This window comes from Peromyscus maniculatus, chromosome 9 (genome assembly GCF_049852395.1).
Source record: "Peromyscus maniculatus bairdii isolate BWxNUB_F1_BW_parent chromosome 9, HU_Pman_BW_mat_3.1, whole genome shotgun sequence".
NCBI classification, from domain to species: Eukaryota; Metazoa; Chordata; class Mammalia; order Rodentia; family Cricetidae; genus Peromyscus; species Peromyscus maniculatus.
Genome location: NC_134860.1, coordinates 10,832,546 through 10,857,047, shown reverse-complemented (window position 1 = coordinate 10,857,047; position 24,502 = coordinate 10,832,546). Strand labels below are relative to the sequence as shown.

The window sequence follows — 24,502 nt, the reverse complement described above, 5'->3', positions numbered from 1 at the left end:
GCCGCCCAAGGAGCAAGATACCAGCAGACTAGTAATGCCACAGCCATGTGGCAATACATAGAGTAATAGAAATGGGTTAATTTAAGTTGTAAGAGCTAATTAGTAATAAGCCTGAGCCATCCACCAAACATTTATAATTAACATAAGCCTCTGAATGATTATTTACAAATGGCCATAGAACAGGGCGGGACAGAAAAGCCTCTGTTTACAAATGTTCTGTCTCCCTGATAGTATAAAAGCACCAGAGACAAGTGAGCATGGCTAGAAATCTCTGAAGGGTGAATTGTAATGAACCTTTCCTGTCTAGGTTGCTTATCTCAGGCATTTTGTCACAGTAGGGGAAAGCTGACTAACGTATGACTGCTCTCTTATTTTAACAGCCTTATTTTTTCAAATTAGCATTCATTTATTATATAAGTAATAATAAATACTAAATTAAAATAAATAATAGTATATTTTATCACAACATATATATATATGTAAACATACGTAGTGTATTTTTCTCATATTTATCCCCATCATCCTTTTTTGTCCTCCCAGTAATACCACTTCTATCTTCATGCCACACACACCCTTAAATCTAGATTCTACCTATGAGGAAAACATCCAGCATTTGTCTTTCCGAGTCTGCCTAACTTTGTTTAACATGTGACTTCCTGCTCTCCATTTTCCTGCAGATGCCATGCTTTCATTCTTCACGGCTGAACAGAACCCCACTGTGTGTATTTATCGCAAGCCTCCTCTTTTGAGGAGCTTAAAGGGAGCATGTCTGGTTGCGTCAGAAGTCCTCCTTGTCCCTCACCTCACTGTATGTGTCCATTTCCATGGCAACGCCTCTGAATGCCAAGGCAGAGCCAAGGACTCACCCCTAGCGTATCCCAGCTTCCTGGGGTGCTTTCTGCTCTCCTGTCCAATCCTCTCTTCTTCCATTCCCTGACTAACTGTTGTCTTTTCCCATACAGGCCGGGGCATTCTGCTTTCTTCTTTGGGAACAACTTCCCTGCCTCCTTTCCCAAATAGTCCCCGCAAATCAGGTACCATTCTGCTCCGCACATCATTTCTTTACCACAGTTGTGGGGTTTTGCACATGACCTCGCCATGGCCAATCTATGTATTTTATCCACTGGTCACAAAGCTAGTGAGACAGTCTAGGGTCTTGATTGGGTTAATTTTCTGTGCCGGTTAAAGAGTTAAAAGGCAGGAAAAATCTGGAGTGCAATGGGCAGCGTTGGAGAATTCTCAGCCACCACAGACAGCAGCGGGCAGATTCAGTATTTGAAGACAGGCATTCATGGGGGTGAGGAAAAACACATGTGAGTAACAGACACACTGAGATAAAGGTACTCTGCAAAGCAGAAACCTTAAGAACCCTAGCCCTGGAGAAGAGACCCGGGAAGTAAAAAAAACCCAGTCTCTTCTCCAGGGCTGGGGTTCTTAAGGTTTCTGAAAAGTTTTCCTCCACAGATTTAGGCTTGGCCATTTGAAAATAGACAGCATGGTTGATGGCCCCACAACTGTCGTTAACATGTCCGGATCCAGTCCATCATCAAGGGGCCTGCTGATGGGAGAAAAAGTCCACAAGGCCTGTGCTGCAAGCTGCCCAGCTTTGGTCTTGAGTCGGGAGGGTGAGGAAGAAGCCACTATCTAGGAAATTCGCCACCTTCTTTACCTAGCCATAGCCCTTCTCCCTATCTGTCTGCCTCCTGGGGATTCAGCCCAACTCCCAGTGTCTCGTTAGGTTTAGAGATGGATCCATGACCTCTGATGGGATAATCACAATTAACTCTGGAAATTTCTGTGGCTTCTGCTGAGGGAGAGATGCTACTTTTTGAGTAAGAGGTGTTGAGCGGAAGAAGATGTCTGGGTTATTGGAGGCCTGTGGTGGTGTGAATGGGAAGGGTCTCCACAGACTCACGAGTTTGAATGCTTGGCCCCTAGGGAGTGGTACTATTAGGAGGCGTGGCCTTGTTGGAGTAGTTGTGGTCTTCTTGGAAGAAGTGTGTTACTGTGGGGGCAGGCTTTGAGGTCTTAAATGCTCAAGCTGTGCCCAGTACACAGTCTGTCCTTCTGCTGCCCAAGGACCAAGATGTAGATCTCTCAGCTCCTTCTCCAGCACCATGTCTGCCTGCATGCCGACATGTCCCATCATGGTGATAATGGACTAAACCTCTGAAACTGTGAGCCAGCCCCAATTAAATGTTTTCCTTTATAGGAGTTGCTGTGGTCATGATGTCTCTTCACAGTGATAGAAAACCAAACTAAGACAAAGCCTGATGTGGAGGTATGGGTAAGGTACTGAGTTGGTACAGGAGTATGAGGCAGAAGTGAAGGCCTGGAGAAAACCAGTTTGCTGTTGGAACCATGCCTATGCTACGCTGCGGCTGCCTTTCCCTGGGTGTCTATTTCTGTCTAATAAATCACCATGCACATCTCCGTAGCCAGAATGAGGCCATTTCTGCTTCTTGTAACTTAACAGTCATGTGTGCCGTGGTCTTCTCCCCACTTCCCTGTGGTTATGTTTTCCGAGGTTTCAGTTATGAGGTTAACTATGTTCTGAAAATATTAAACAGTATATTAATTACTCTTCTGTTGCTGTGACAAAAATGTCATGACCAAGGCAGTTTATAGAAGAAAGAGTTGACTTTGGCTTACAGTTCCAGAGGGGTAAGAGTCCATCACGGGAGGGCAGAAGTGTGGTACCAGGAGCGGGCAGCTGAGAGAGCATATCTTTAACTGTAAGCACGAAGCAGAGAGAGTAAACCAGAATTAGGCAGAGGCTGTATACTCTTAAAGTCCACCCCCAGTGACATACTCTCTCCAACAGAGCTGTACCCCCTAAACCTCCCCAAACAGCACCACCCACTGGGTGTTCAAATGTCGGAGCCTGTGGGGGACAGTTCTTAGCCAAACCACCACAAACAGGAAACCCAGAAACAAGCAACTCACGACATACCCAGTTATGGGATGTTTTGAATAATGTGATAAAATACCCTATCAGTCCATTTCTTCCTACCTGGGACTGAAATCAACTCTGTTTTTCCAATGTATCCATGCTCTCTATGCTATGCCCTGTTAGTCACAGTAGCTCTCTTTCTTGTCAGGTCAAGCTATTGCAGCACAGCCATGCCTGTGTTCAAGTAGCATCTGTGTGGTGTCCCAGCACTGTTCAATCCTGTCTGCATCACTTACCTCCTTTTATCACATCCCATAGGCACTGCACTTCTCACACATCACAAAAGAAGGGAGTAGAATCGAGAGACCACATTCACAAAACCTTTATTATAGTATTTTATGATTTATTCTATTATATTGTTAGTTACTGCTGTTAATCTCTTATTGGCCCTAAAATAAATCCAGTCTATTATAGGCAGAGTGGATAAGAAAAAGCATAGCACATGCGCAGCACAGGTAGGGTTTGACACTGCTGTGGTGTCAGACATCCGCTGGGGATATTGCAATGTGTCTGTGTGGATGGAGAGAATCTGCTGCAGTGGTCCATTAGCAGAGGACCAGTGGGGTTGCACTGGGCTTTTATTCCATCTTACTTAGTGAGGAAGCCAGTGGCTGGGGTGAGGTGGGTAGGAAGGGCCTGGCTTGGGTCAGCCAGCGGGTAGCCGTCCCAGGTGCTGATTGACCACTGCACTGCTTTGAATAGGCTCATGTGTTTGAACACTTGGTCCTCAGTCGGTGGCACTGTTTGGACAATGTTGTGGAACCTTTAGGGGATGTGCCCTTAGTGGAGGAAACTCTTCTTCTTCTTCTTCTTCTTCTTCTTCTTCTTCTTCTTCTTCTTCTTCTTCTTCTTCTTCTTCTTCTTCTTCTTCTCCTCCTCCTCCTCCTCCTCCTCCTCCTCCTCCTCCTCCTCCTCCTCCTCCTCCTTCTTCTTCTGAGACTTCACATAATATTTTTATTGATTACTTGGGAGTTTCACATCATGCACCCTGATCACACTCATTTTCCAGTCCTCCCAGGTTCACATCCCCACCATGTGACATCCACCCTAAAATAAGAAAGAAAGAAGGAAGAAGAAAAAGAAAAAATAGTGCAATTTGTGTTGACCACATACTCAGTGGAGCATGGTCAAACTCCCAATGGCCAGTCCCTTAAAGAAAACTGGGTCCTTCCCTACCTGCACCCCTCCATAAGCCATCAGTTGTGGAGAACTACACTTTAGCATCCTTATCACAATGTTAAAGAATTCTCTTCAATGGACCTCTGTCTAGGCTGGTACTTTTTGGTGGTGGGGTGCAGTGTGGTGGGGGTATGGTATGGGTGCAGTGAGGGTGTGGTGGGGGTGGAGGGTGTCACAGAAGTCTTCTATGTCCCCCTTTCCCAACTGTGAATCTCCAGTCATCTATACCACTGCAAAACTAGCTTCCTTGCCCTTTACCATTGGGGTGCATAGAACATGGACTTCCCCATGGTTTCTGGCAATAGCATTGGGTCACCAACATCCACATGGTCTCTCCGGTGTCAGCATGTGCTACAGACCTCAGCGTGGTCCCCAGTAGCAGTACAGACCATAGACATCAACACGGCCCTCTACTGCAGCACGGGCCACCAACACCACCACAGCCCTCGATGGCAGCACAGGCCACGGATGTCAACATGACCTCTGGAGGCAACACAGGCCATAGCCACCAATGTGGCTTCACGTAGCAGTCAGACCACAGACATCCACCTGGCCTTCAGCAGTAACATGGGCCATGGACATCAAATGACCTTCATCTGCAACAGGACCACAGATTTTAAGATGGCCCTTGGTGGTAGCACAGACCACAGACATCAACATGGCCTCAGGTTGCACATCTTGAGTCTTATCCCGCATTGATTTTGTTGGCCAGACCACCCACAGCTATGCTAGATTCAGGGGAGACCAAGAAAGTGAGTGACTGACTGGTCTTTTCAATCTTACAGCGGGGAGTTGGTCAAGGGAAAAGGACTCTGGGAACGACTGACTGTGTGCCATTATAAAATAAAATAAAAAACCAAGACTTCAAAAGGTGAGGTAACGGCCCCCAAGACTAGGAATTTCCAACCCCAGATTAAACCTGGTGTGGTAGGGCCTAAAGGTCTTTCTACTGCGTGTGAATCCGAACACAGAGAAACTTCAAGTATAGAAAAGGTAAATAATGGGTTCGGATGGAGCAACAAACTATCCAATAGATAAGGATTGTGTTCCTAACTAGCAAGCAGATGCGATTGGCAGCCCAGAGCACTACAGCTGCTTAACTCTTTTATCAAAACCCAGGCTCGCTGGGCTGTGGCGGTACACACCTTTAATACCAGCACATGGGAGGCTGAGGCAGGCAGATTTTTGTGAGTTCAAGGCCATCCGGTATACAGTGAGTTCCAGGGCAGCCAGGGCTATGCTGAGAAACCCTGTTTCAAAAAACAAAACCAAACCAACAACAAAATGGAGTCTCCTCACATCTCCTTCAGGGTCCACAGCTACGCTTCTGAGGTGTGCTGCCAGTTTCATGTCAGCTTGACAGAAACTCCAGTTGTCTGTGTGGGGGGGGGGGGACAAGCAGACAAGCCTGTAGGGCACTTTCTTAATTAGTGATCAAGGGCGGGGACAGACCACTGTGCATGGGACATGCTGTTCAAGACTGTCAGGAGGGAGGCACAGTGAGGAGGAAGGGGAAAGGCAGATGAATGGGGGTCGTCACTAGTGGGTACAAAGCCCCCTGTAGAATCAGGAATGGACATGTGACTTATTTGGACCCATGAGAATAGAAGCAATGTCTGTCACCTCCCAATGGAAGCTTCAAGAGTGGATGCTTGATTTACCATGTTTTTCTGCGTGGAGGTTGTGAAAGCAGGTGTTAAGAAGCCCCCAGGAAGAACAGAGCCCTCTTGTGATGGCAGTAAGATTGAGAAACAAGCGTTTGTTTAGTCTGCTGATTGTATGTCACAGAGTATACGTGACTGGAGCTTGTCCTTGCCTATACTGACAAAGCAGGTGGTTAGCTGTATGCACATGTATGTGGTCATCAGCAAGATCACCATCAGACCAGCCAGGAGCCATGATCTTGCACCCAACAGGCACATACAGTGTCCAGTTATCCCAAGTGAAGGTTGTGTTGGTGTTCACTTCCCCAAGAACTGGCAGCCTACAGCTCCCAAGGATTAGTGTGAGCTTCTTAACCAGAATTGCCATTGATGAGCCCGGGGATCCAGCCGCTTGCTGTGGGAGGGTCTGTATGTCAAATTGCTCTGATTGGTCAATAAATAAAACACTGATTGGCCAGTGACTAGGCAGGAAGTATAGGCAGGACTAACAGAGAGGAGAAAAGAAAGAACAGGAAGGCAGAAGGAGACACTGCCAGCCGCAGCCATGACAAACAGCATGTGAAGATGCCGGGAAGCCACAAGCCACATGGCAAGGTATAGATTTATGGAAATGGATTAATTTAAGATATAAGAAAAGTTAGTAAGAAGCCTGCCACGGCCATACAGTTTGTATGCAATATAAGTCTCTGTGTTTACTTGGTTGGGTCTGAGAGGCTGTGGGACTGGCGGGTGACAGAGATTTGTCCTGATTGTGGGCCAGGCAGGAAAACTCTAGCTACAGGCGTTCACTCCTGGCTCCTCAGTGCTGTCTTTGTCTCTATCGAGGAATAGACAGGCGCAGTCAGATGTCCCATGTTATCTCAGCATCCTCGATTCCTTCTTAGTGTGACCCTCTTCCATGTGCTCTTCAGCCCCTGGTTAGAGGAGGCTGCCCAGATGCTTTCAGCCTGAGATGTGAAGGGAATAATCCAGATGACTGAGACTGGAGCTCTGAGGGGCTCACCAATCAGGTCCTGCAGTCTAGCTCTGCATACCCTCACTTGGTCCAGTTCTTTCCAGGCTTCTGAAGGAGCTATGCATCCCCCGAGATTCTGGAGCTGGGCCTGGGCGCAGCAGCGGCTGAGTGCCTGAATTCCTTCAGTCACAGCCTCCAGAGGGCACATGATAGCACGTTCTTGACGAAGAATGTGAACAAGTGGCGGGTGAAGTGGCCCACACCTGTAATCCCTGGGGTGCTGATACAGGAGGACTGCCGATTTGAAACAAGCCCGACGACACAGCAGGAGGAGGAGGAAGAAAAGGAGGAGTTCGAGGAAGAAAAAGGAGAGGGAAGGGAGAGGAGAGAAGGGGTGAGACAAGGAAGGGGAGAAAGAGGAAAGAGGAACAGGAAGAAGGAGGGGAAGAGTGGAAGAAGGGGGTGGGGAGGCAGCCTGGGCGCTGTGTTTAAGGCAAGGAGGATGCGGGACTGCTGAGAGGCAAAGGCACAGACTGCGGAAGATGTCTGCTGCTCTGCCCGTCTAGAGTTCACTTTTGCTTTTTCCGATGATAAAACCCACGTGTGCTCCCTATTCTTAAGCCATGTCGTTGGGTGGTCCCTCTTCTCCTTAACTCCAAAGACAGGCTAATCCACCCGGACAGCTGGAGCACCACACCCTTAGGCCTCAGTGGTTGGCAGCCCACCTCAGTGTATTGACTTGAACTCAGAATTCACGGGCAACTGTTGGGTGGGATAACAGCAGTAACTAACACAATGGTTTGGTATGCTTTGAATTTTTAAATTATCCTCACGAACGTGAAGCTGTGGAGGCAATCTAGGAGTTGCTGAGAGGCTCAAAGGATGGTGAGATACCAGTCTCCAGTGACATAATTCAAGCCTGTGTGGCTCCAGCTGAAGCCGGCTCTCCTGGACTCTTGACTTAGAAGACCCAAAGAATAGTAACTGCACTGCGGTGGCCAATTTGATTTGGCACCTGCCTCTTGAAATCCGAGTGTTGACGGTAAGAGAATTCTCCGTAGCATGCAAGACAAGTTGGCAGAGATATATGCCATGCTCACAGCCCTAGCAGGGAAGACAGTCAGTAGATGGCCGCATCTTAGATTATAGGGCTGTTGGATAAAAGTCACCACATTCAAGCGCTGACTCATCAGCTGACAATAACTTGTGCATTATCTTCGACATTAAAAGTGACCATTGTCTGTAGGATTCGTCATTTTTCGAATTGTGACTTGAGAAACTTGGCAGGACCTCAGAAGCAAGATTCCTAGCTCCAGGGGAAGTGTGAGGCATCCATTAAGACGGCTTAGCCGTTAAGAGCACTGGCTGCTCTTCCTTCCAGAGGACTTGGGTTCAGTTCTCAGCACTCACGTGGCAGCTCACACTTGTCCGTAACTCCAAGATCTGACACCCTCACACAGACATACACGCAGAAAAAACAACAATGCACATTAAAAGTATTTTTTTAAAAAAGCAAAAGTCACCTGCTTAACATCCAAACTTTCAAAACAACAGACATCAGCAGAGGGCGCCCTGTGGTTGAGAGAACAGCGTGGAGCAGAGCCAGGAGCAGAGCCAGGAGGAAGGCAGACCAGGAAGCCCCTGAAGGAAGGGCTGGAACTGCGTCTATTTCTGACTCTGAGTACTCAGTCCCGAGGACTGTCTAGTTCTACATCAAGTCCACACGCGTCCTTAGAGCAACTGATTTCTGTCTCTGAACAAGCTTCTGTGGTCTCTGACTTACGCTTCAAGTCTGAGCTTGTGTCCTGGTCTGTGATGCCGCTATGATCCTCCCGAGGCTGCTGATAAAAGCGTGTCACTAATGACATTTTTGGAAGCAAGGGATAGAAATCTCTTCCAGAGAAGTTTAAATAAAATTAAATAAACAATTTGTGTCTGTAGTTGAGGGATGGAGAGACGAGTTAGGCTTTAGTCTTCCCTGGATTGAAGGCTCCATCCAGTGTAGACTTGGATGTTCTTCCTTTGTTATTCTCTGAGCCTCTCCTCTGTTGGCCTTGTGTAAGATGGGTGCAGCAGCTTTAGGGCTCACACACCCTTAGGGAAAAGAGTGTCCCCTCCTCAGATCCTCCAAAGAATTTCACATTGCTGGTTCTAAATGGGAGATATGTTTGTCCTGAATAGTCTCTATAGCCAGGGTAAGGTGATCGCCCGATTGGCTTTTTGCCTAGTCACACCCCTGTCCTCTGAGGCCCTCCTACAGCACTTGGGTGGAGAGGAGAGAAACGGGTGACTAATCTTTAAAATATAGGTTGAACAGCTGGAGGAGAGATTTCATATCGGACAGCTTAAGCAAGAGAAGTTTCTCCATCACCTGCAGGCAGGCAAGCAGCCTGGAAAGCCAGGGATTTCCAGTTTGTTGCTTCACTGTTCTAGGCACTGTTTATCTGTGTGGGCTTAGGCCTTTCCCCAACCTCTCCACTGCCCACTCAGTAGCAATAGAAAGGGCAGAGGGGAGGATTACCCTTTCTGCTTAAAGGAATTGGCTCTTTTCACTGCAGATCCACTGTTCAGTGACTTGGCCAAACATAGATTCCGGGAGATGTTCAAATACACCCTGCTATTATCCACAGAGGAAAATCTTCTCTTTAAGAACAGAAGGAGATAAAGGCAACTGGGGAGTAATTAACAATCTCAGCTCATCTGTCCTTTAGGCCAGCCAAATGTCTGTGTGTGCTGTCCTTCTTATATATGTCCCATCCCTGGGAAAGATAGCCCTGAGATTCCATGCAGGGCTCACAACCAGCTCCAAGCCTGGGGAGAGCTTGCCTGCCCCATCGGGTCTGCATGTGCTGTGGTATATGATACGGTCATGGTATCATTCATTCAGAAAACCAATGCTAGTAAGAACGGGATATGAAGATTGGGAGCTCCCATCAAGAAGGAAAGCAGAAGTTGTCAGACGTTGGTGAGCTAAAATTATGGATTCCCAGGGGGTGGAGCAGATCCCTTAGTGATGATTTCCTCTCTGGAAGTTTTCCTTGGGAGTTGACTTCATCAGTTCTGTGGTTTCCTCTATGTCCCATCTTCTATCTGAAGTGGGCATTGAACTGTGTTCACTTAGAGTCACACATCTTTGTAGCCTTCTTCTTCCTGTCAGTAAAGCCTTGGCGATAATGGGGTGGGGATGCTTAAGTGGACAGAAACACAGACTCTTCCTGGAGAAGCTCTTTGTTAACATGCGTCCTTTAGAAGCTCAGCTGCCTTCCTTCCTGTTTGCTTCCACTGTTTTGAATGGGCAAGCAGTGGAATTAAGCCAGAAAGCCATGGCCTCTTATTGATCAGACTGGATATTCCATGTTCTGTGTATGACGCCCTTAACCTGACATCAGCATGAATATTCATCTTGGTTTGGAAGGAACAGCTTTGGACTGGTCTTGGCCATTCAGCTGCTGCATGGTCAGGCTCAGAGACCCTTAATCAAAACGGCTGGAGAAAGGCACCTCCATACTTGACCTGCTAACATGACTTCTTAGAGACTTCTTCCGTGTCTTCCCCAAGTTGTAGTATTCTCTCCCACCTCGGCCTCTGCACGGTGAGCTCTGTCCATGTTCTTCCTCCCAACTCATGCAGGCCTTTACAGGCAGGTAAGGGACAGTGGAGAAATTCCAGCTCTCTGAAGTTCCCAGTCTTCTCTCCTAGGCTAGGCTAAGGGTGACTTTCTTAGCACTCTGGGGACAGGTGTACCATGTCTGTGGCATGGCCCAGCACAAGCTTCTAGCTTTCCAGCCTGCCTCCTGAATGTATTTAGAAACTTTAAGTTTTGTCTTAGTTAGGATTTATGTTGCTGTGATAAAACACCACGAATAAAATCAACTTGGGTAAGAAAGGGTTTATTCAGCTTCCACTTCCACATTACGGTCTATCACTGAGGGAAGTCAGGGCAGAAACTCAAACAGGACAGGACACTGGAGGCAGGAGCTGATGCAGAGGCTGTGGAGCTGCTTACTGGCCTGCTCCTCCTGGCTTGCTCAGTATACTTTCTTATAGAACCCAGGGCCACTTGTCCAGAGGGGACACTATCTACGATGGGATGGGCCTTCTTGCATTAATCATCAATCAAGAAAATGGACCACAGACTTGCCCACAGGCCAATCTGGTAGAGACATGTTCTCGATGGGGGTTCTCTCTACCCAAATGACTCTAACTGTGTCAAATTGACATAAAAGTAGTCAGCACAAGCTTTGTATCTCTTCCAGGTATAAACTCTGCATTTATTAGTATATAGGCTTTCCTTCTGGAAGACAGACCCTGTCCCAAATAGTGGTTGACATGGAGTAGAAGCCAACTTCTCTTTCATGTAAAATCTTGTCACAAATGATCTAGAGTTGATAGGCCAGCACATTGTTGGGGGATTGGCTCTGATACCTCTAGGGTCCTGTCTTCATTGGAATGGTATAAACAAGCTTCATCACACCTTCATTGCATTTATGGCAGAGGGAAGGAATAGAGCACATGCTTCTGAAGAGCATAAGCAAGAAGCTGCACACATTGCTTCTGCTCCCCTATCATGGGGCAGAACACACCCCCACAGCTTGTATCATGGTACCCGGGAAATGTAGTCTGCGTTCCTGATAGTTCTCTTGGCTAGAGGAGTTTCCATAGATGAGGAGAGAGTAGACTAGGGTTGGTCAGCAGTATCTGTCTCGGGGTTGATGCTTAAATGAAATGGGGGGAATGTGGGGAGCTGGGATGCATGTCATTAGAATCTGTCCTTTGTGTGCCCTGGACCTTTGTGTTTCCTTCCATTGCTGTGATCCAATTGTCCATTTGTGCATCTGCCATCAGTCTCTCTGAACTCCTCATAATGCAGGCCTTGGGGCGAAGGCACTTATGAATCCATCCAGTATGAACTTCGGGCTCACAATCTGGGACTCCTACTTATTTGGAACTCAGGAAAAATGTAGAGTTTAACTAATGTGGAATAGGTATTCTTGGATAAGTCCATCCATCCATCCATCCATCCATCCATCCATCCATCCATCCATCCATCCATGCATCCATCCTCTGCCTATTGTCTACCTGGAGAGTTAGTGTCTTTTATTTGTAGAGTGAATGGTTAAAGGAGTCTTGCATTGTAGGGCTATTTTTGTTAGAAAACCAGATTCTGCTGAAGCTTTCTCCTCCTCAATCATTGACACAGTGGTCCATTCCAACTCATCGTCCCTTCTAAAACTACTGCAGATACCGCACACTGACCCACCCTCCCGCTGAAGAGCTCTTTTCCTTTGCCCTAGGCTAGTCAAACAGGGTCAAGATGATTTTAGTATTTGAGCCTTTTAGATTTCAAGATTTTTAGATCATATTTTGAGGTCAGGGTTACCAAGAGGAAAGATAATGAACCCTTCACTATTGTACTATTTCTTCTTGCTCCTGTTACATTAAAAACAGGAAAGATACCTGCCCTTCCTTCTCCTCAACTCACTCTGGATCTCAGCCCTTTGGAGACTACACAGCAGTGATCCCATGCTTTTGTTTCTATTCACTTTCCCTCTCTGCAGATCTGACTCCCTCGCTGTTGAACATGCTCAATTCACACTACCCTGTCTGTTTTCCGCCACTCTACCTCCCTTCCTCTTTTGAGGGCAAGCATGGAGTGTGTGCATGTGCATGTGGGTGCATGCTTGTGTGTGTATGTGTGTGTTCTCATTGGGGCAATGGGGTTCCCAGAGAGGCATTCTCACAGTGGAGCTATGATGGCTAGTGTTGCATGTATGTATGTGTGTATTTGCATGCGTTCATGTGTGTGAGTGTGTGTGTGTGTGTTTGTGTGCATATGTGTGTTCTCAGTGGAGTGATGGGCTCCAGGGAGGCATTCTTACAGAAGAGCTATGATGGTTAGTGTTAATTGTTAACTTGACAGAATCTGAAATCACCTGGGTGATGGGCTTCTGGTAAGGCCTGTGGAGATTATCTTGATTAAGTTAATTGATGTGAGAAGATCAATCTTAATTATAGATGGGACAGTTCCCTAGGCAGGGGATCCTGGACTGATTGAAGTGGAAAGTGGGCCAAGCATTAGCGTACATTCACTGTGCTCTGCTTCCTGGTTATGAATATGGTGCGAGCAACTGCTTCAAGCTCCCACTTCCTTGACTTCCTGCCATGGTGGACTATGTCCTAGAACTGTGAGACAGAATAACCCATTTGTCTCCCAGGCTGCTCTTATCAGAGTATTTTATCACGGCAATAGGAAAAGAAACTAAGATAGGAGCCAAGTGCTGCCTCCCAAGGCAGTAACAGGGTGTGACATCAGGGAGCATTGCGTCCTCTGGCTCCTGTCTTGCGGAGACAAGCTGGCTCTTGGAAGTCAGCTTCCAGTGGTGCTTCCTGTGTTCTCCCTACACACAGCCCTTTTGCTTAACTTAACCAGAATTAATTGTGTGACAACAAGGCAATATACAGCGCATTGAAATCAAACAAAGGACTGGGCAGGGGTGGTCCACTCCTCTAGTCCCACCACTGCTGCACGCTGCAAGAAGATATTACAGAGATTCAGCTGTATATAGTAAATTTATACCTAGAAAGGTCAAGGAATTTTTCTAGAGGAAGCCATTTATCAGGGAGTATTTGGTGTTATTCAGCTTTTGATATATCAGCTGTCTTCTGCTATGAAATTCTTGTGCACTCTTATACTATTAGGCCATATGGCAAACAGTGTAAGCTTCTCAGACCTACTGCTGATCTACTAGGTAACACCCCTACAGAGCCTAGAAGACAGATGGACTGTAGATGCATAGCTTTGTTTCTTATGCAAATGAAGCCCAGACCATCCCTTTCCTTCAGGCCTAGTGGCATCCCAGAGCTATTGACTCAAGACAAAAGAGGTGTTTTTTTTTTTTTTTTTTTTTTTTTTTACATAACCAGGTGCAGTGAAGACTGGAGCAGAACTCCTGGTCCAGTTAGAGTCACCTGGCTGGAGAAAAGAGAAGAAGGCAGAGTTTCTACAGATGGTAAGGTAGACTGGCTTGGGCCGAGGAGCAAGGAGCAGGGAAAAGTTTTGCAGACTGTAGGTGGATTTGAATCAGGTCAGGAGAGAAGAGGAAGGAAAGATGGAGGATGGAGGAATGGAAGATGAGGATGAGATCAAGAGCATAAGAACTTAGTTATTACTACACCTATGAGAGGACAGAAAAAGAGGGGACAGAGAGGAACTGAGTGTCCAAATGGAACTGAAGCTGTGTAGATTTCTGTGTTTGTCTTTAGAGAAATAAATGAACAGATGATGAAAGAGCATGGTGTAAATAGATTCTTCTCCCTCAGATAATCCCACGCCGGACGTAGTGTCTTCCCCAGGACTCTGGGAAGGATTTTCTCAGGGCAGGCCCCTGGGAAAATTCTGATACATAGAGCAAGTTCCAGGACAGCCAGGGCTACACAGAGAAACCCGGTCTTAAAAAAAAAGCAAAAACAAACAAACAAACAAAAAACTGAATAAAGGGAATAAAACCATGTAAATTAAGAACAGCTTTCTTGGTCCTCATCTTTCCTTCTAGTGACATCTGTCTTCTCCCGTCCCTCCCCACTCCCGACAGTCCTAGCGTGTACCTCCAGATCCCAGCACAGGAGGGGCTTGGTAAATATATCATCAGCTGAGTGACAGCAGCAAGAACATTGCACACGACACTTTCACAACTCCAGCCTCCTCTCAGCCCCTGAGATAGGGAGGTAATTGCCATTGCTTATCAGATGAAGAAACTAATTCCCAGAGAGATGAACAGTCTTGCCTGGGTGTGGGATCGCAGGGTAAATGAATATGTTGGAAGTTGGAAGCTCCTATCCCAGGCTCTCCCTGGGTCACTACTATAGCCAGGGCAGCCTCCTTGCCAAGCCATGGGACCAGTGAGCCAAGAGGCTAAGAGCAAGGTGATGTTCAGAGGTCCCGGTGGTATGGTCCAACCAGACCATGCCTGCCTGTATCTAGTATGGCAGACGTCTGTTGACATCCAACCCCGAGCAGGCTTCCTTGGAGCATATATGGCAAGGTTCTTGTCCGGATGCCCTGATACCTAGGAGCCCAGAGCTTGGGGTCTGGGTCTGGCGGTCAGTGTAGCCACATGTAACCTCATCCCTTGTTGGAATTCAAGTGACTTCTCTGGAATGGGAATATGAGTATGAGAAGAGTGGCGATTTCTGGGACTGACAGGCAGTGGCCAGTGACCCTGCGCAGAAATCTTATATAGGCTCTTTGGGCAGCATCCCTCAGGCAGGCTGAGAGTCATGGGGAAGCAAGAACCTGAGGCCCCTACTTGGATACCCCTGTTATTTTTATTGTGCTCATCTCTTCCAGGATAGCCGAACTGGAGAGAACACGTTGAGACCCTGGTGGAAAGGGGTGACCAGGAAAATCGAGGTCTTTCTGAAAACATAGAGATGCCCCAGCACAAAGGTGGCATTGGCTCCCCATAACTGTTTCAAAGGAGCATAGACAATCCCAGGCATATTGGGGTCCCCGGGACTACTGTCAACAAGGGAGGGTGACACTGGGACTCAGAAGAAGCCCAGGATCCTCTTACCATGTGGCCCTGGGTGCCAGGGTACCAGGAATTCCTTGAAGGTGGACTGGGTCTGGCCAGATCTGGGTAGGGTGGCTTCCTGTCCTGTGTGTCTGGCGATGTGGAAGGAATGTTATGGGGATCCTAGGTCTCCCAAGGGACCAGACATTGCCAGTCTGTGGAGTTTTTAGGAAGAGACAAGGAAGGACGGAAATATCAGGGCTCCGGGAAACTATAGGAGAAGAATCCAGGCTCCAGTGAGGTCTGTGCCCCTGGTAGTCACTGTGCATGCCAGCTCTTGGCATCTCTGGAGCAGACTGGGAAACTGAAGTTCTCAGTTGGATTGGGTCAGAGGACAAGGATGGAAGTGGTCCTGGAGTGGACGGGTTGACATGATATCAAGAATACTGACCTTGAAGGTCGTGGCTGAGGATGTAACTTTGGGGAAGGAAACTGTGAAGTTGGGGTCTGGGGCCTGGGCAGGTGTTCTGAGGACTAGACAGATCGTAAACCTGAAAGGTCTGGGGTCAAGCTTGGGTTTCCCCTGAGGTGAGTGTGGAGCTGAGAAGATAATACTGTAGTAACCAGGCCTGCTGATCCCTAACTAGTAGCTGTGGAACTACAAGGCCTCAGGAGAGCAGGACCTGGGGGAAAGGTCTCTCGAGCAGGGTCTGAGGCCTGAGCGAAAGGTAGGGCAGGATGAAAAGGACACAGGGGCAGGGTGTTGAGGGAAGAGTGTGCAGATCCTGGTGCCGGAGGGAAGAGTTGAGAGGGCAAAGCTCTAAGGGACCTGGAGGATCGTGAGGAGCTAACCATGCTAGGTGGAACACGGCCGAGACTGGGACAGGGTAGCGGCGCCCTTTGCGGGGCGGGAGACTGGAACACACCGGCTGGCTGTGCCAAGAGGGATGCAAAGATGGATGATCCCACAGTGGGAAAACAGCCTTGAGAAGGGGTCGGGAAGGGGGCTGGGCGCTCTTGGGGGCGGAGCCTAGAAGAGCGGGCGGGGGGCGGGGCCGAGACAGGGGGCGGGGCCGGGACGCTGTGGCCGTGGAGAGGCGGGGCGCGCCCAGGTGAGAGAGCCGCCCCCCACCCTCCAGCGCCCCTGCACCGGGTGCCGGTGCCAGCTTCCCTGTCTGCCCCTTGGCAGTGCGGGCTCCGCGGCCGGCTGCACCTCGGCGGGTCAGACCCGGTGCGGCTCCGGCTCCATCTTGGCGCCGGGCACCTGTGGCGGCAGCAGGAGCAGCGCTTCCGTCGGCCTGCGTGGCCCCGGCGGCGGCGGCGACAGGGTGAGAGGCTAGCCGTGGTGGGTGCTAGGGTGGGGTGGGTGGGCGGCGCCGCCCCTTCCTGCAACCCTGAACCCACTCCTCACCGCTGCCTGCGCCGCATTCCTCTGCACCGTCGCCTCCCCCTTGCCCTCTCCGGTCCTCTTTTCCATGTCTCCTCTCTGCCCAGCCTCCGGGTGGTTTTGTTTGTTTGATTTTTGTTTTTCTCTGCCCCGGTCCTGTGTCCATCGGCCTCCACCCCGCCTCCCTTTGCTTCTTCCCTCCCGGTTTCCTCCTCTCTTCCATCCGCATCCCCCACCCCGGTCCTCTGTTGCCAACACCCCGCCCTCTTCTGCCAGGGAGCATCCCTACCCGCGAGCTCCCTGCCCCATGTCCTTTGAGCCACTGCCTTTGTCCTGGGAAGGTCTGTAGCCTAGTTCTGGGGCTTGCCTTGGGTCCTCCTCCCAAAGACCCCTGTGGGCTTTGCATTGGAGGTGCAGGGAAGGGAGTCCTGGCCAGGGAGGCTGCGTGGTTGTGTGGTGCGTTCAGGCCTTTGCCCGCAGCAGGGGCGGCCTGTGTTTGGCATGCAGAGTGCTGCTGCTGTGTGTGAAAGCTCTCTCCTGCAGGCTCACACTGCAAATCGGCCTGTGCCTTGATCTCTGGGGTGACCACTGTGAGGCATGTGCCCATGCTGGGGCACTGTGCTGGGGAGTGCAGGTGGGATCACAGCGGCCACCTGGGCTGCTTCCGTGCTGTGGTAGCTGACCCACTAGAAGCACCTCTAAGGGAGTGAGCAAACCCTCCCAGGGCTTGGCTCAGGCTCAGTCTCTGAGACTCTTAGGGGTTTAGATCTCCCCATGGTGAGCAGGGTGGCATCTTGGAGGCTGTTGCCCCACACTTACCGGAGAACCCTTTCCCTGTATCCTGCCTTTATACACAATGTCATCTGGATGAGGCTAGAAGCTATGAGGGGCTGATTTTAGCCCCTGAACCGTTTTAGGAATGCTCCCTGCTGCGTTCCCCAATGAGTGTTTCTGTTAGGCCCTTTATTTGCTCTGGAATGGATCAAACCACCTGCTGTAGGTGACCACACCCTTCTAGACAAGGGATCTGAGGGGTTTGTGGGGGATATACCTACCAGGTCCTTGAGTAACTTCTGTATTTTAGTGCTGTGACCAGTCCTGGTTCTCTGCTCACCCCCTGCTCCCTCCTTTATGGACTTGCTTTTCATTTTGTGGCTTTCTGGACACAGAGGCCGCCATCTAAGCACCTGCTGCTTAAGAGTACTTACATGGTTAACATAGTGTGGTCTGTGATGGGCCTCTTGGAAGTCTTCGTGGGTACATCCTAAAGGTCTGTACTTCTCAGCTGCGGGGAGGATCAGACCAAGTAAAGCCAACAGTCTCAGGCTGGGCTAGTTTGGAAGTTTCTGAAAATTGGGGAGGGGGTGCTTATTCAAAATGACAATGACTGCTTGCTGCATGTGAGGGTGGTTGATTCTTTAGTTGTTGACAGTAGAACCCTAGGCAGCAGGACAGTCCAGCAGCGACTGCAGGGCACCAGCCACAGCCATCACAACTTTCGCATTAAACGAGGCCAGAGAAAGGACATCAAGGTATTTCTCAACGCGAATGCTCTTGGATACGTCTGCCTTTTATGTTATGCTAAAACATCTTCCCAGGAGAGCGTCTGTGTGTGGGTACGTACATGTGAGTATAGATGCCTACAGAGACCAGAGACATCTGACCCTTTGGAGCTGGAGATGCACATAGTTGAAAGCCACCCAACATGGGTGTTGGGAACCTTAGGTTCTTTGCAAGAGCAATATGTGCCATCAACCACTGAGCCATCTCTCCAGCTGCATCCCAGGATCTCTTTTGGGTAAAACTAGAACCTGCCCAGGAGTGTAACATGGCTTTCTAGGCATGTGGCATGTAACCTCAGCCTTGTGTACATGCACAGTCTACCTGGATGAAGGTTTAAAATAGGCCCTTGGAGACTAAGTGTGATGACGGGGCTCCGGGGAAACTGGTAATGTCACAAGTAGGTTGAGTGCAGCAAGAACTGGAAGACGAAGCCTACTGTTGGGCAGCTTCGTGGTTTCCTAAAAGGGTGCCATGGCTTCTAGCACTTTCCCAGTGCTAATTCCTTCAATGCTGTGGCCTCGAGTCACTGATGAGGGAGGAGGAAAAGATGACTACCTCATGCCATCATGATCAGTCCTCCCAGCAACCTTGTGGGGTAGGAGGACTCTCTAGCTTTAAAAGGGGGAGTTTACATACATGTCACAGTGTGGTCTGAGTTGGCACCTTGGCCATCCTACTGAGCATTCCTAAGGCCCAGATTCCTGGGCTGGGGCAAATATTGGAGCCTCTGACCAAGTGGATCTCGTTGGCTAAGCTAGTCTGGAAGTTTCTGCAAAGCTGGGGTTTTTAATTCAGAATGTCATTGGTGGCTTGCTGTATGTGAGGGTGGTGGATACACTGGTGAGCTTTACATTGGCCATCTGCATCTGTTCCTTGACAGTTTTCAATTGCTCCAGGGCTGAGTGTTGTCATTGGCCACTTGTAGAGTGGTGGAATAAATGAGGTCATCAGTAGATACATAGCTTCCCACTGGGGTCTCTGTGGTCGCTGGTCTCTCTGGGGGATGGGCTGTGTCTGGGGAGGGGGTTGGGATTCCCTCAGTCTTGTCCCACCTCTTTCCTCTGGGGGCCAAGGGACTGGCCTGTCCTTTATTGTTCTACTCCGTAGGAGATCCAAAGTAGTGGATCTCACCTAGGGCTGGGTGGATTCCTCTGATGGGGTTTCCTTAGGGCTCTCAGACCCCATGGTTGGGTGGTTGTCTCCCTGCCCACAGATGCCACTTGGTGGCCAGTCTGCAGGTCTTTCTGCCCTCCTTACTCCATGGAGCCTAAGAATCAGGCGAAGTGGGTGGGTGGTGGTCAAGCTTTGCCCCCACTCATTTGCTCCCTTGGCGTGTCGTGCACACCGTCGGAAGTACAGAGGCAGGGAGAGGTACTGGCACTGCAGGTGTTTACAGTGGTCAGGTCAGAGAGAGGCCCGCCCTCACGGAGCCATTGGCTAGCCCTGTGCCCTTGGCCAGGTCACCAAGCTTCTGAGCTGTGGCCTCATTTGTAGAACGGGCATGATGGATTGCATCATGAGGTCGCTGGGACAGCGGGATGAGAGAGACAGTGTCTGCAAAGCCTGTGGCCCGGGCCTGCGGCATCCAAAGCCGTTACTGTCACCATTGTCACCAGCTCTGGGGCTTACCCCTGTTGGTTGGGTGTGAGCGCTCCCTGAGGGCAGCCGTGGGCGAGAGCCCTTTCTTTACCCCCCATCCAGTCTGGCTCTGGACCCGAGGAACAGCTGGGATGGGGGACACTCCCACTTACCTAACTGGCTGTGTTCAGTGTGGCTTGGCCCAATACGGTGACCATTAGCCACATGCAGCCAGTTATTTACGTTATTCATTGGAAATGCAGTGTCTTGGTCACAGTACGCCTGACAGGTGCTCAGGGGCCACACGTGACTGGTGCCCACCCTACTGCGCAGGGCAAGGGTTAGCCTTCCCATCACAGACTCTGCACTTAGGCTTCAAGACTCCCCTATACTGTTCTGAACTGGAGACGGGGAGCTAATTCTATAGCAGAAGCTGAGTTCAGGAGCACTGGCACGTTGCATTTTGGGTGGCCTTGCTCACCGGGCTGGGTGGTTGGTTTCCTGTCACTCTTTATCTGCCTAAGGTAGGTGGGGAGGATTGGGATTGCCTAAACCAAAACTGTCGCCTCCTGCCTCTGCCTTGCCTCTCTAGCCCGTCCCTCCCGACAGGGAGTCCCAAGGTGATCTTCCCCATTTGACAAGGGCTGGGCTGGCCCACTTCTCCTGACCCTCTGGCCCTGCCCATGTCCCGACCTGCCTGTCACCTTCCTGTGTCATCTGACTATCTGCTCGTACTTCTGGGCACCTCCCTCTCTCCCCAGCCTCGGTTTCCATGATAATTCTCCAGAAAGTTTTCTCCTGCTATCCCTGCGCGTTCCTTGCCTTGGCAGGGCCTTTCCTCAGACAGTGCTGGGCGCCTGGCCCACCCCTTCATGGCCTTGTTTTGGAGTTCATTCTCTCTGTCTGCCATGCGGCAGCTGTCCTCTGAATGCCAGCTGCGCGTCAGGGCAAAGCGCTAATCTGATGGTAAATAACAGACCATAATAGTCCTGCCTCTGCTAACTTTGGGCTCTGGGGAGACAGGCTGAGGGTCAGCCAGAGCGTTCTGTTCAGGCTCCATGATGCTAAACCAGGGACGGAGGCAGCCCAGCTGGGCCAGCCGGGAAAGGTTCTCAGGGGGCTATGGTGAGGTGGGAAGGGGGTTGTGATGAGTTTGGGCAGCTCCGGGGGTGGTGGGGGATCTTGTGCTGGAGTAGGCACACTGGGAAGAGAGTTGACATTTTGCAGAGGGTATGTCTGATTTTTGCCATTGGGCATCTTTTTCTCACTGCTGGATGGTCATCCCTAGGAATAGCCGGAAATGATTGCCACATTCCCAGCTGCAGAGCAGTGACTGCAGCATTCAGCAGGGGTTCAGGAAATGGCAGCCGATGAGCGAGCAAATGGGCTGAGGGCCGGCATTAAGGGCTGATTGCAATGTCTCCCTTTCTTAGGGCGAGAGTCAGGAACCTGTTTCCCTTCGCCTCTGACAAGACGGTCTGAGATGTGTCCCAGTTCAGTAGGTCAGGCTAGAGAGGACAGGAGAAGGGCTCGAGGAGAACCAGGGAAGTTCTCAGCATATCCGGTATTCATTGCGTCCTCACCCCACAATCCTTCTCTGAGGCCCTGCTCTGTACCCAGGAGGCCCCAGTCCCTGTTCAAGTGGATGCCGCCAGTCCCAGGAATACTCAGCTGTGCTGGCTTTAAATCTGCAGTCTTTCTGTGTTGATTGGCTGAGAGCTGTCTTCCCAAAGCCTCCTTTGGATGCCACATGCCCACTCTTGGGTTCCCCTCCCACTGGCCCCCACACCCACACCTATCTCATAAGTATGGTAAACAGCTGGCATGGTGGTGGTCTCTAGGCCCATGTCTGGAGTGGTGATTATTAGATATTTGCAGTGTCATCTATGCATCCCACAGCAAGCCTTGATTTGAAGTGTCTGGTGTGTGTCTGATACCCTTATGGCTCTGATCAGTCAGGCCGGTTTGGACTGAAGCTGCTTCCTCAGTGTGCCTAGCACAGTGTAAGCTCGGAGAAGGATGCAGCTGAAGTGCCAACACCCAACTTGGCTTCACTCACTTTCTTTTTTTTTTTTTTTTATTCTCTCATAGGCAACCATGAGTTCTAGCCACCCTGAACCAGGTGCCCGGGAACCCCAAAGTCCCCGCCCACAGCTTCTGTCCCAGAGTTCTTCCAGCTTGCTGTGTGAAGGCCAGGAGCAGAGGCCAGAGCTGCGCAAGAGTGCCAGCAGCACTGTATGGCATGCACAGCCAGGTGAGGCCAGCGCTGGTCCCCGGACTCTGGAGGAAGAGGGGTGCCAGACTGAGAGCATGGAGCACGCGCAGACCTCGAGCCTTCGGTCACAGGCCGGTGCTGGAGGCCACTGGAGAAGCAGCACCGTTGGCAATGTGTCTACCATGGGCATCGGAGACCTGTGTCGTCTACGGGCCCCCAGTGTGGCAGCTGTGCAGAGGAGCCACTCAGACTTAGTCCACAGTACCCAGACCCGGGGTCACGGCAGTGCTCAGAAGGCCAGCCTCAGCTGTTCTGCCCTTGGCGGCTCACCAGTCCAGAGGGCTCAGCTGCAGCCTGGAAGTGTTACCGGCCAAGAAGGCCAGACCCCTGCAGGCCTGCAAAGTGACCTGGCTTCAGAGGATGGGACTTCGAAATCAGCCTGCATGTTGGGGGAAGGGGAGGTGTTGGTGCCAACTGTGAAACTGGAAGGTCCAACTGGTCTCATGAGCAGTCCCCAGGGTGGACCCAAAGTGGCTGGACAGCTATCTACCACTTCCTGCCATGCTCTGCCCCCAGCAGCTCTGCTCTGCACTGTGAGGGAGGCTGCAGCTGGTGGTTGCTGCCATGCCCTGCCTGCCACAGGCATCCTGACCTTTCCCAAATTGGTGGCATCAGTGAGTGAGTCTGGGTTGCAGGCTCAGTGTGGGATGAAATTCCACTGTAAGATGCCTGGGGGCATTTCTGGGCACCCTCACTGCTGTGTCCACCCTTGGGGGCCTACAGGGCTAGCCACAGAGTCTGGCTCCAGGACCAAAGATGTGTGGACCATGACCTCAGCCACTGACTTGGCCTTGGGTGTGGCATCAGCCCAGGATGCTGGGGTTCAGGTAGCTCCAGTGGCAGCCTGCAAGGCTGTGGCTACCAGCCCATCCCTGGAAGCACCTGAGACTCTGAACATATTCCCAGAGGTAATTCTGGGGTCCGGCCTTCAGCGGGCCTCATCCCCGGTGAGGGAAGTGCGATGGGATGCTGAGGGCATGACATGGGAGGTATATGGAGCCTCGGTGGATCCTGAGGTGCTTGGCATTGCCATCCAGAAGCACCTGGAGATGCAGTTTGAACAGCTGCAGCAGGCACCAGCCAGTGAGGACAGCCTATCTGCAGAGGGCCGCAGGGGCCCCCTGCGGGCTGTCATGCAGTCGCTGAGGCGCCCCAGCTGCTGTGGCTGCTCTGGAGCTGCGCCCGAATGAGGAACTGTGACCCTGAAGCTGGCCCTGACTCTAGACTTGGTCCCACGCCAGCGACAGTCACAGCGGAGACCCTGTGTCACCAGAACCCACCCCTCTCACTTGAACATCAGCCTGGGGCTTGCCGGTCCATGCAGCTGGGCTGTCTTTTAAGGGCTTGACTCCCAGGAGCCGCATCTCCGTTCTGGGCTCTGGACTTTGGGACAGGGTTTTTGCATTGCACATCAGCAAAATCCTGATTTCTTTCCTGTAAAAGTACTTCACTGTTTAGTCCGTCCTCAGAACTTTGCTGTTACTCCCCCAGGACTCTTGGTGGTTTTATTTTTAATAGCATTGCTAGGAAGTAATGAATTGTGACATTACGCAGGAGGTCCAGGTGGTGGGGATTGTCTTGGTCCTTAGAGAAGTGACATTGCTGGAGGCCTCCTGCCTGCCATATCCTGTGCTCATCACCTACCTTGTTGAGGTTTCACCCCTCTTCAGATGTCACAGCAGAAGTCTGGCAAGGATCTAGCTGGTGAGCTCTGAGGTAGACAGTTCAGTATAGTATGGAAGGTTTAGAGCTGGGGCTGGCTGAGCCCTGGTGCTGGCCTGGGGACAGGAAGGACTAATTGAATGCATGATCTCTGCCAGGTCCTGAGGGTCTGTGAGGAATGAGACACAGTCAGTGCCCATGGAGTGCAGGGACCAGAGCATTACAGAAGGGTTGTGTGTATATCACTTGGAGGGGGGTTGCAAAAGCCTGCCCTTGCAGGTCGCTGTTGGAGACCAGGTGGCCACCTGTCCCCAGATGTGTTGCAGTACTTGAAAGAGGTGCCTTCCTCACCCCACCCCATTGGCTTTTATCCTAGCTGGTGCAGTTCTTCTGGGAGGAGCTGGCGGAGGGGGGGGGCTGGGCTTGGGGTTCCCATCAGATAGGCAGTGGCTAGAGATGAGAGGCTCTCAGTGTCAGGGTTAGAAATGGCATATGTTAGAAATGGCCTAGTAAGCCATATGAATTGTGACATTACGTAGGAGGTCCAGCATATTTGGGTGGGGAGGGGGGGCACAGCCTCAGCTGCCTGATTTTATTACCCAAGGGCTTCTCAAGGCCCAGGAGGACTGGGGGAGTCTGTTGAAGATCCTAGGCTCCTGGGATAGAGCCCCTCAGGTCATACATGTGAGATAGCTCTGGGGTTAGGTAGAATCAGGGCCTCTGCTTTGGCCATGTTCCTGTAGGACTGAAGCTCTAATAAGCTGTGCAAGGGG

The 24,502-nt window shown here is 50.6% G+C and overlaps 1 protein-coding gene across 1 annotated transcript; it reads left to right on the top strand.

Moving 5' to 3' along the window:
* The first annotated feature begins 16,360 nt into the window (after positions 1 to 16,360).
* Gprin2 (G protein regulated inducer of neurite outgrowth 2) lies at positions 16,361 to 23,605 on the top strand. Its single transcript, XM_006976704.4, has 2 exons — positions 16,361 to 16,592; positions 21,884 to 23,605. Exon 2 carries the CDS (start codon positions 21,890 to 21,892, stop codon positions 23,255 to 23,257), a length of 1,368 nt encoding a protein of 455 aa, XP_006976766.1. The 5' UTR covers positions 16,361 to 16,592; positions 21,884 to 21,889; the 3' UTR covers positions 23,258 to 23,605.
* The last annotated feature ends 897 nt before the right edge of the window (positions 23,606 to 24,502 follow it).

Excerpts from the sequence above, each read along its gene's own strand:
- Gprin2 (XM_006976704.4), top strand. The coding sequence starts at position 21,890 with ATGAGTTCTAGCCACCCTGAACCAGGTGCCCGGGAACCCCAAAGTCCC.